This window comes from Electrona antarctica (assembly GCF_951216825.1).
Source record: "Electrona antarctica genome assembly, chromosome: 6".
Lineage (NCBI taxonomy): Eukaryota > Metazoa > Chordata > Actinopteri > Myctophiformes > Myctophidae > Electrona > Electrona antarctica.
Window position 1 is genome coordinate 20,950,365 of NC_136811.1, and position 10,892 is coordinate 20,961,256.

The 10,892-nt window shown below is 43.1% G+C and overlaps 1 protein-coding gene across 2 annotated transcripts; it reads left to right on the forward strand.

Moving 5' to 3' along the window:
• Positions 1 to 130: 130 nt before the first annotated feature.
• pop1 (POP1 homolog, ribonuclease P/MRP subunit) lies at positions 131 to 10,234 on the forward strand. 2 transcript variants are annotated; one of them, XM_079502719.1, is made up of 16 exons: positions 131 to 256; positions 452 to 601; positions 1,091 to 1,213; positions 1,497 to 1,672; positions 2,509 to 2,757; positions 3,273 to 3,360; positions 4,038 to 4,216; positions 4,439 to 4,722; positions 4,845 to 4,938; positions 5,027 to 5,135; positions 5,217 to 5,336; positions 6,810 to 6,931; positions 7,068 to 7,259; positions 7,838 to 7,992; positions 8,251 to 8,463; positions 9,061 to 10,234. In XM_079502719.1, the coding sequence occupies exons 2-16, from the start codon at positions 457 to 459 to the stop codon at positions 9,899 to 9,901; spliced, it is 3,090 nt and encodes a 1,029-aa protein (XP_079358845.1). In that variant the 5' UTR covers positions 131 to 256; positions 452 to 456; the 3' UTR covers positions 9,902 to 10,234. The 2 variants fall into 2 exon arrangements, with proteins under 2 accessions (XP_079358845.1, XP_079358846.1); XM_079502720.1 differs by having other exon boundaries at positions 452 to 595.
• The last annotated feature ends 658 nt before the right edge of the window (positions 10,235 to 10,892 follow it).

Here is a 10,892-nt window from a genome sequence, read left to right on the forward strand (position 1 = left end):
CATGCTGCTAAACATATGCTTGCTTATTATTGTTTTGTCGAAGTGTTCCTTCCTTGCGCCAATACAACATACATTACATCATGACCTATCGTACGTAACCCGAAGCGGATATTAAGTCAGCTCGTTTCACGGAAGAAGGAAGTTGCAGCAAAACCGAAAACTCACATGTTGGGAAGAGATGTGCGCACGCCACGCACGGACAGATTTAGACATATCTTTCGATTTTGACATTTAATTTACTTTGCAGATTCCCAAGGTAAATATAATACAAATGCATTTTGTAATAAGCGTGGTACCGTGTGATTTCTAATATTGTGCTAAAAACACGTTTTACTGTAGCTCACCATAGTGACACATGATCCCACGTTAGATAAGCTGTGTCAGCTCTCTCTCTCTGCAGCACATAATAAACCTGCCTGACCTGACGCTAAATCTATAAATGTTTCTTTAGAGACAATGTCGGCTAAACGCAGGATGCGGGACAAGAAGATGAGGAACCAGCCTGCCAGTGTGCAGTATCCATCCTCTCCTCAAAATGAGCCGTGCAGCTCGCAGAATAAAGACACACCACAGAATGGAGACACTCCACGCCATGGTATAGGTATTTATGCCTTGGATCAAACTTATTTGTCCAAACGATATACCAGTACAGCACCTCAACTCGGGAGTGAACAAATTAACTTTTGTGCACTCCCAGAGTTAGAAATTGATAAATAAATGGATGTTTCTTTTGTGCTCCTGTGTCTGTATGCCACTGTTTGTTTTCACTTTCTGCCTTGGTAAGGTATCTGAGTGATCAGCACATTTCACAGTCAGCACATTCTTTCAATTCATTGGCAAACGTGTCAGTCATCAATCGATGGAGTACTCTCCATCGTGTGTGAAATGATTAAATTGTGCAAAATGGTGGCCTTAAGCAGGTCAATTATATCCCTTACAATTCACTGTTGACAAATTAAATATACTAGGATGATGATAATCACCTTGTGATACATGCCATGTAGATTTTACAGATCTACATGTCTAGATGGAATCTAGACATGATGTCATTGATGTGAATGAACTGACAAAAGTGATTATCTTTTCCAAGGTCAAGATAGGTATGGTCCCTCTACAGCAAGGCAGCGCGGCTCTCAACATCAGGGTGGATGGGTCCGTGGACACCAGAGAGACGGAGGGGGCTATGCCGAGGAGATGCCCAAGACCATCACTGGTAAGGGCAAACAAATGTTATACAGAAGATTGTACTAATGAAATTAACAATACACTGCTGTTTAATCGGCATTGACTGAACTGAATTATTCAGCTAAGTAATGATTTAATGACTGTATAGGAAAAAGCCATTAGAAGCTGTGAATATGCAATGACATGTATGTACAGGTATTGAGGCTTGAGGTGTTTTCACTTCATGTCACACAGCATTCATGTTGCACCTCTATAGTCAACAAGGAAATGGAACAAGTGAAATTTATTCAAACTCTTCACCTCTTCTCCAGCCAAAACATTTGCCAGGGCCAGGGCTGCGGAGGTGACGACCATGTTGAAAGCTGTCACTAAGCCCACAGGCAGCTGCAATGTGTTTATGGCCCTGCCTAAACACATGAGGAGGAGAGCCATGAGCCACAACACCAAAAGACTGCCGTGTAGGCTGAGGGAAATGGCCAACAGGCTGGTACGCATCACCACTCATACATGAAGGAATGCACACTAGAGCTGCCTGCAACAAAACATTATTTATAGTGATTCTTCTATGATTACTTTTTGATTAGTCGAGAAGCGTGTTTTTTATTTAATATAGATATTTTGTCAATGAATCAGACATTTTACATTTTCCTCCTTTTTCTCAAGTTTCCAATCCACAGTTTTTGTTTATAGATCACTGCTGAGCACACATACACTCTTCTCTATCACTCTTCTCTCTGTCTGGTTTCCTTTCACATACTGTATATACAGACACACACACACACAGCGGTTTCGGATGTTATCAGATGATTTAATCTCTGTCATCAAGACCATGCAATGGAGCCCAGTATGCAGTAATTTCACTTCTGTGTTTCCTAGTCGCCTACTCGCGGTAGGCAGGTTTTTTAGGTTTATTTATTTATAAAACAAAAATACAATGCAAGGAAAGGAAGATTTGGAATCCTTTCCTGTATGGAAGAGGTCATTGATTTAAAACAGATTAAAAGTTCAATTAAGAACAATACAAAAGTCTACAAGTTTGGCAAAGGGGGGCAGCTGTGCAATAAAAAAATAAAAAAACACAGACTGCACAAAAAAGGGAAATAAACAATACAAACAACAAACGCACAAAAGAAAATATAACACAAAGTAAATCATGTAGGCAGTATGTAGGGAATGTCTATATTGCTCCATTGCATGGTCTGATTACATATATATACATATTGGTGATTATAGGTTGATAACATTCAAAGCGGGTGACACACAATGCCCTTCACATTCCTTATCATAACCTATAACCTTTCTATTGGCCAACGCTTCCTTCAGCGGGAGAAGCACGTCGGACAGAAGAAGGTGCAGGCCAAGAACAAGAGCCGCAAGGCCCGCCGGCGTCATGGTAACCTACTGCTGGAGTTCAACCGGCGCCAGAGAAAGAACGTGTGGCTGGAGACTCACATTTGGCACGCCAAGCGCTTCCACATGCTGAAACAGTGGGGCTACTGTCTTGGCGACAGACCTACCTACAAGTGCTACCGAGCCTGTTACAGGGCCATGAACAGCCACTGCCTGATGCAGGTACTTTATTGTTTGTTTATTACGGATCCCCATTAGTCCTCACTACAGTGAAGACTACTCTTCCTGGGGTCCAATGTACGGCATAGACAGTGTTAATTAGTAATTGAACATGATTTTGCACCAGACGTTACACGAAGGCTCTCTTAGAACCATAGGAAAAAACACAAGACTTAAGGGTGCAGTACTTAGTTTAGACAGTTTTTGGTTTAGACTAATCATTGGTTAGACCAGTCATTCGTCCTACAACTACAACCGATCTCAAACCCTCACACCTAAACCTAACCTTAACCAATGACTAGTCTAAACTAAGTATGCACCCTGAGACTTAACTGTGAGGGTTTCCAAATTCCTTTTGTGCACTCTGTTACAAATGGATAAATTAACACTGAGGATTTGACCAGTAAGAGGATATACAGTATTTCCCCCCCTATAATACAATTAAGTTAGGTAAACTGGCTGTCATGTCACAGTCGATGTCATTGACATTACTTTGCTTTTCTGATTGTCCCAAACAGGACCTTTCATATTACTGCTGTATAGAGCTGCTGGGAGCAGAAGACCAGCTGCTTGCTTCCCTCTCACAATTGACCAGCAAAGACGTGGGTGAGAACACACTAGTGATAAATACTGCATATGCTATCCCACACTGTGTGTGTGTGGCATTTATTGATGGATCACAGTAGGTTGACAGGAGGGGGGGGGGATCAGGACTCGAATCCGCGACACGCTGCCAGGCTGCGTTAAAGCCCTGGGTCTATGTAATGTACCTTGTATCTGTCTGGCTAAGACACACATCCCAAAGCTACTAGGCTGGCTGCTTGATCAAAAAGTTAATCGGATAAATTATTTCAAAGAATAAATAAATGTATTCATTTTTGGATTTCTTTACCTAGTAAAATGCATTTGGGAGCAGCGATACTGGTGTGCAGATTTCTATTCTTGTATACTGTATCTGTCCCAGGCATAACTCTGACACCGTCCGACCTATCGACTTCAATCCTGTATCCATATTTAGTCGATCATAACGACATAATGGTAGTAGTAAGCAGCGGGTACAATGAGTACTCTCTACTCTGAAAGAAAACAAGTACAATGGGTATTTCATAAATTGATGGGCCATGCATTCACAAATTGTATGGACATTACTTACACAGCTTTCAGAATAATGAGCCTGATGTTGGACCAGTGCTATTCATACAATCGTGTCACCCGACTTGATTCATAACGGTGATATTTGGAACAGCAGTAATCATAGTGGTGTGTTTTGTGTGTGGTTCTAGGACCAACGTTTGCTGCGGCGGCATGTCTGCTGGGTCGAAAACAGGGCAGCACAATGGTCTATAAAGCAGGACAGTACCCCTCACAGGCCCTGGGACCTGTCACCTTCATGTGGAGACCCCGTACACAGGGCTCAACTCATAGACAGCTGTGGATCTGGGTTCATCCCACTCTTAAACAGGTACAGGTTTTTAATGGAGATGTAAAGCATTTTACTAATCTTTTTAGTTCATTACATTAACATTTGGTGGTATTCTGTCAAATACCCATACCTAATTAGTAATGGATTTGTAGAACAGAGCAGTGAATGTTTCTTTATATTGAAACGGAGATGCATGTCTGTCAACAAAATGTAATTAAACATCATCACGTTGGCTAACTCTGAAAACTTGTCGTCTTCCAGGACCTCCTTCCTGAGTTACAAAATGTGTGTCACTGTTGCGAGCCCATACTTCCACCAGCTGCTCCAGTCGTCGCCACAGCAGAGCTTACTGCCAACCCAGACCCGGAAACCAAGTCTGAAATGACCCCTCCAAAGAAGCAGCAGGCCCCAGGAACCAAAAGGAAGCGCAGTTGTAAGAATGATTCTGAAAATGGCCCACCAGCTAAGAAGATCCTGGGTGACGGAACCAGATCTCCCACCACTCCAGTAACCTGGACATCCGGCTCAACTGGAATTAGTATAAAGTATTCAGTCTACTTTTTATTTTATTTTTAAACCTAATCCAAATTTAGTACTTTCCGTTACCAAGTATTTACCTGAAAATCGCTTAATTTGCTTTTGTATTGTGCTGTTGTTTCTGTTGCAGCGACCTGACAATGGAGATGGTACGCTATCGGCTGATCGGACCACAGTCTCATTCTGTTCTGACTGAAACACTTGAAGCTGCCACAGATTGTGATGTAAGCAAAGGGAAATTACCAGCATGGAAAGCAGAGACCAGCTGATGTATATCTTTAAACTGAATGGACTTTTTGTATTTTCTTTTAGTCCATCAGCAAATCCCAGACATCTTCCCTTTGGTGGCCTGAGCATTGCAAGGATGAGCAAAAGATGACCCTACATCGACAACAAGCTGATGTCTTTATGACACTGAAAGGTTGGCTGCTCATGCGTTTTCTCCGTGTTTTGTCTGTTTGTGTATATGTACAGTATGTCTAACCATAAGTGATCTCTACAGGCATCTACTCCACAGGAGAGGTCCCTCCAGGCACAGTTCTAGGTCTAACAGTGGATGACCCCAGGTTGACATTACCCAAGATGAGGGTCAAAGCAGTGCCCGATATAAAGCAGGCGCAAGGTAAAATCAGGCCTAACGGACATACAATGGCTCTCACTGATGCAAATTATTAGCCTGTGTATAACTTGTTCTCAGTACAGTTCGTTATGTACACTGCTCCATGTCAAGTTTCCTGGTATTTGGTGAATGTTGTCCATAGTGAATCAGGGTGTTGTTTGTATTTCTGAGGCTGTTGCAATGAGTACGCATCTGGTTCTGTGCTCCAGGGGAGCCTCTGCCAGGCCATGCAGATGAACCAGGTTCGAATCCTGGCAGGACCCTGTACTCGGCCAACACCCTCAGTGACAGACAACATTTTACTGATTTGCTCTCTAGGTCAACGAATGAGGAGTGGACAGTTTAGTCAGGGTAGAAGTTGAATTTGAAGTACTGGCATTACAGAGAAATCAAAACCCAGCAATGGCAAAACGTTAACATTTGTGATGCTGTAAATGCCATGTCAGAGGGACAGTCACTGAAATTAAAAGATGTTACTGAACAAGCAATATCGAAGCATTTTTATAGTCTTAGTACCAGTAAGACGCCATGAAACAACGGGACTGGGAATGCCCATATATGTGCTAATTAGTAAGGCCAGGTGGTAGTGTTGCACGGGCCGGCTTTTTTGCATAACCCGCCCGTCCCGTCCCGGGAGCCAGCCAGCACCAACCTGCCCCGCAAAACAATATATTAATCAACAACCCTGGCCCCACGGCCCGCAAAAACAAAAAAAACTACCAGCTTTTCAACAGCAAGTTTAGTTGCTTTTCGAGAGAGAGAGGGGATGAGGCACCTTATTTTTCTTTTACATTTAGAGGAATCTCTCATTTTAAACACTAGGAAATGACCCAACCAGTCTGCCCTGCTGCAGCTGCAGCCCAAATTATTCTCATAGTTTCGATTGTGTAGGCCTATACTTAGTTGCGCGGCGGCGGTTCCGCACACCCAAAATAGCCGATCTACAAGCTCACAACGTGTCCCTTTATCCTGCCCTCAATGTCTTCACATATTGTACAGTTAATATAAAACACATTATTCAGGCACATTTCAGCCACCGCCTACGGTATTTAACCCATTGATGCCTGATGCAACGTATACGTTGTTCTACCCTTGATGCCGGCGCGCTCTCTGCGTCTCATCAGCTATTGCTATACATGTAGCAACATAACTATTTAAAAAATAATTAATCAGAATTTGAAGGTTTTTAGAAACCTTAGGTCAGGCCCTAGAAGGCGTTCCCAGATTCGGCCTCAGGCATCAATGGGTTAATAAGGGAACATTTGTTTAATTTCTTCACAAAAGGTGTCTACTATCACCTATTAATTTGTTCCAAGCCAACTAACTCCCTTGGGAAACTTTGACAGCTGCTGAAAGTACCATTAACAACCTATATAAGACAAAATTCTCAAAATGTCATTATGCTTTAAGTAGCATGTGAAGCTAGTCATGTACAGTAGGAGTGTGCATTTTTGTGCTTTGTCTTGTTTGTCTCAGAGGTGAATGAGGAGAATAGGAGAGAGCTGATGTTGCGTGGGGTACCAGAGCACTGCAGTCAGAGCTCCCTGTGGGACCAGTCTGTCCGTGACAACGTCACACACAACATGATTTCAGCACAGGTAACAAGTCATTATCTCTTTACCACTACTCACAAACTTTTAATAACACTTGCACAGAATTCTATTACTGTATATGTTTTTGTATGAAACACATATCGTAGAAGTATGTATAACACTCTGCTGTGTTTTACCTCAGGAGTTGAACCGGATGAAGAGTGAGATGCTGGTGCCAGGCTCCAGGCTCAGCCCCACTCCTTTGCAGGGCAGGGTCCCTGTCCTGCTAGTTCAGCAGCCCGGGAAGCAGGTGGGACAGGAGATGAGCTCCTGGGGGGCTGGTTGGGACCTGCTGCTGCCCAAGGCGTGGGGGATGGCTTTCTGGGTCCCACTGGTAAGTTGTTATAGAAGGGTAGTTGTCCTCCAATTTGACCAAATGTTAATTTGCTTTTGGAGGATCCGTGAGGATACAAGTGTCTCCTTTGTAAAAGTGTCTTCGTCAGAATGCGTGGCGTATACATTCCCCTCCACGTGACAACCTCTGGCTCTGGAGTGGTTCAACTGCAAAATCTGTTTATAAACTCCCAAACAACATCATATAGTGGGGTCGGATCTGATACTTCCGTGACCGTGGAGAGGTCCTCTCCTTGGGAGGAGAGGTCCTCTCCTTGGGAGGAGAGGCGATTAATTAATACAAGAGATTGAAAAATACAAGAGAAGAAGTGTACATTATTCTGACTGTTGGCCTGCAGTTTTTTGGATGGGTGTTCTGATTCTTAACTATTAGTATTCGGAATCATGATATTTTGCGAAATTGTCCTGAAATAATACTAGGGATGAACAGTTGTTTCATGCAGTTTAATTTTGCTTTGTCAAGTAAAGAATGATAAATGCCATGAGTTGAAACCTAGCCAGACTTGCTTTAAACTTCCTTTTTAAAGTGTTTTTTTGTGTTTTTGTTTTGACCACAAGGTGTATAGAGGAGTTCGCATTGGTGGTCTGAAGATGAGTCTGAAACACTCCCAGAATAAAGGAGCTTCTCACTTTCCTCATGACTACCCAGACTGCCCTGCAGGTGTACGCTTTCAGCAGGAGCAAGAAACCCAACTCTCGGATAAGTTCAAAAGGTCAGAACATTGAATAGCCTAAGACCTGAGTTGATGATAATGGGAGATTAATTAGAAGGAAAGTAAGCATTCCACAGATTTGACCCTGATTAATTTCCATTACACATAACTTCCTATCTATGCTGATGAGATGGTAATAAGGCTATGTGTTACTCATCCTCCATAATCCACTCTTCAGCAGGCAGGATTTGTTATATAAATTGTCAGGGCTGCCCTGACAGTTTGACAAGGGTTTAACCTTCTCACCTTCTCATGTAGGCGTCCGCCTGCCAAACGGACCAATTATATTAAACATGGCTGCCTGGCTCCCTTCCGTTGTCCCTGGCAACAGCTGGCTGAAGAGTGGGAACTCATCACGAGGGAGGGCGACAGGGGACAGAGTCGGATCCAACCAGACATGCAGCATGCCATGCATGGTGCCGAAGTTGATGTGACACCAATGGTGCCACAGAGTAGCTTCAGTCTTCTGAGGTATGGTGTTTTCTGTTGTCTTATTCTATTTCATACTGAGGATTTAGTTGAGAATCAAAGCTAGATTGATATATTGGAATTAACTGAGATAAAGTACTCTAAATCCATCCACTAATGAACCCCATTCATTCCACTGACTTATAAAAGTCCCTTGAGCTGTGCAACTCTAGTGTTTTCTTCCTTTTTTGCCTTTTGGTGTTTTAATCGTCACTTATCTTTTCCCTTTTGTTTTCTCAATGAGACCCTATTGCAGTGTTTGACAGACTTGATGCATAGCCCTCCTCCAGTCTACCTTCCTTTCATCATAACTCCTGATGAGAAAACCCAAAGTACATCCAGCTTTAAATTGCTGCAATATATCAGATTAGTAGAGGTGAAGAGTTGCATCTATCCTCATAAAAATGTCACACTGGCTTTGAGTAATGGACGATTCTATGAGCAGAAAATTGGATTGATTTTATGGGCTTTTGGCTTTGTTTTTTATTTTGGTCACTTTCAAAGCAATTATTAGTGTGATTTAAAAAAATGTGCCTTTTAAATGATAAACCGTGATAAATATTCCCCTGAATTCCAATGGGTTGTTTCTGTGTTTCCCAGAAATAGAAAGTCTCTGAAACTGCTCTCTGGTTGGTGCAGACCCACAACCTCAAGAGGTCAGAGGTCACTACGCGTGGGGGAGGTGACACCTCTTGATCACTCACACGTGACGTCGTTTCACCGGAACACTTTGGTATGGGTTCGTCTCTCGCTGCTGGCAAAGGGGAAGCCGGAGCTACATGCTCTGGTGTGTGTGCCCACCCACGAAGACCTGACACGGCTGAAGAAAAAAGAGCCTGACTTCAGCGGTCCACAGGAACCCCCTCACAGAGACCACTTCAAGAGCCAAATAAAAAGCCACAAGAAGGGTTCAAAAAAACCTGCAACATCTTCCTCATTGTCATGCAAGTCTGAGAACAAGGGCTCAGAACTACCTTCTTCTGCCTCTGTCCACGGCCAGACTACGACCACTGCCCCAAGCCTTACCTCATCTGTGGCCCAGCCCTCTGCTGCCATCTCTGACCCAAGCCTTACCTCATCTGTGGGCCAGCCCTCTGCTGCCATCTCTGCCACTCCCGTCGCCCTATCCGATCAGACCTCGACATCGAGCCACACTCCAGCTAAAGACCCTGAATCAGCCTCTTCCTCAGACCTCATCCTGGGACTGTGGCCTGATCCTTTGCCCAGTGTCACGTCACACTGCTCCCGTGTGACGTTGGGCTGGGTGACCCAGGGGGACTTCACCCTGTCTGCTGGCTGTGGGGAAGCCCTGGGGCTTGTCAGTGTCCCTGGCCTCCTCCATACTCTCCTCAACCAGCCGGTGGAACAAAGAGGCCTGCTGCTTCTGCGCAACCCTACTTCATTACAATACCGCTTCGCTAAAATAAACATAGAAGTCTAGGTAACAGATCTCAGATCTGGGCCTGTGCAGCAGAGCCCGACTTTCCCCAATACTGGTGTTATTGCACAAAGGTCATCTTGGCATTGTAAGCTAAAGGTTTTGGTTGTTATACTTTTTTTTTTTTTTCATGCTCTTCCAAAATCAGTTGCTAAGTATTATAGTCATTACATATTCGTTTGAACAATGTTAATCACTTGGTTGGGTTTTTATATAGAAATATATATTCTGTTCTCTAACATTTCTTTGTAAAAGAAAAAAAAGTCTTGTTTGAAAATTATGGCAATACAATATGCAGTGTCATTTGTTGAGGGCAATTAAAGTTTTTCTCTGCTATAATAATAATCTTGCCTGTCTTTGATATTTACAGTACATGATGCTGTGGCATTCTACATATATATTCTGTATTATTGTTACACCTGGCTTGAAAACAGACTTCCCACACTTACCATAAGGGTAAGTCTTGTTGCTTGGCAACAAGAAACTTTACTAGCATTAATATAGTATATTGTGTCGTCTATTTAAAGAAGTGTGAGGTAGATTGTAGTATGTATAAACTTGTGCTTCACCTCCATAATATGCTGGTCCTGACATTTTGCTGGCTCAACCTAGCCTGGGTCCACTCCACTGAGTGAGCTGCTTCAGGAAGCTTCAGTCTAACACCCGCTTCGAATGCTATCAACCCATAATCACCAGTGATAATCGGGGTAGGGCACCACTATCACAGCCAGGCACAGATCGACTTCACATGGATTCAATGGAGCCTTGAACTAAGGTGGTTAGTGGCAGGCTGGGGTTGCAGCAACATTTCAGATTTTCTTTTGAGTAATTGTATGAAATCCAAACAACTTCAAAGCTGCAACACCCTATTGGTGCTGGTATATATTTTGAGGAAAATGGTAAAAGTCAAAATAAAAATTGTTTGTCTTTAGTGTGCATTAGTTCATTTCACACTTAAGTTACATATTCTGAAGGTAACCTAATGCGCAACATG

Bases quoted from the DNA above. Each gene is read 5' to 3' on its own strand.
- pop1 (XM_079502719.1), top strand. From the start codon at position 457: ATGTCGGCTAAACGCAGGATGCGGGACAAGAAGATGAGGAACCAGCCT. The intron at 3,361-4,037 runs GTGAGAACACAC...GTGTGGTTCTAG, and splicing joins ATTGACCAGCAAAGACGTGG to GACCAACGTTTGCTGCGGCG. The intron at 6,932-7,067 runs GTAACAAGTCAT...GTTTTACCTCAG, and splicing joins ACAACATGATTTCAGCACAG to GAGTTGAACCGGATGAAGAG.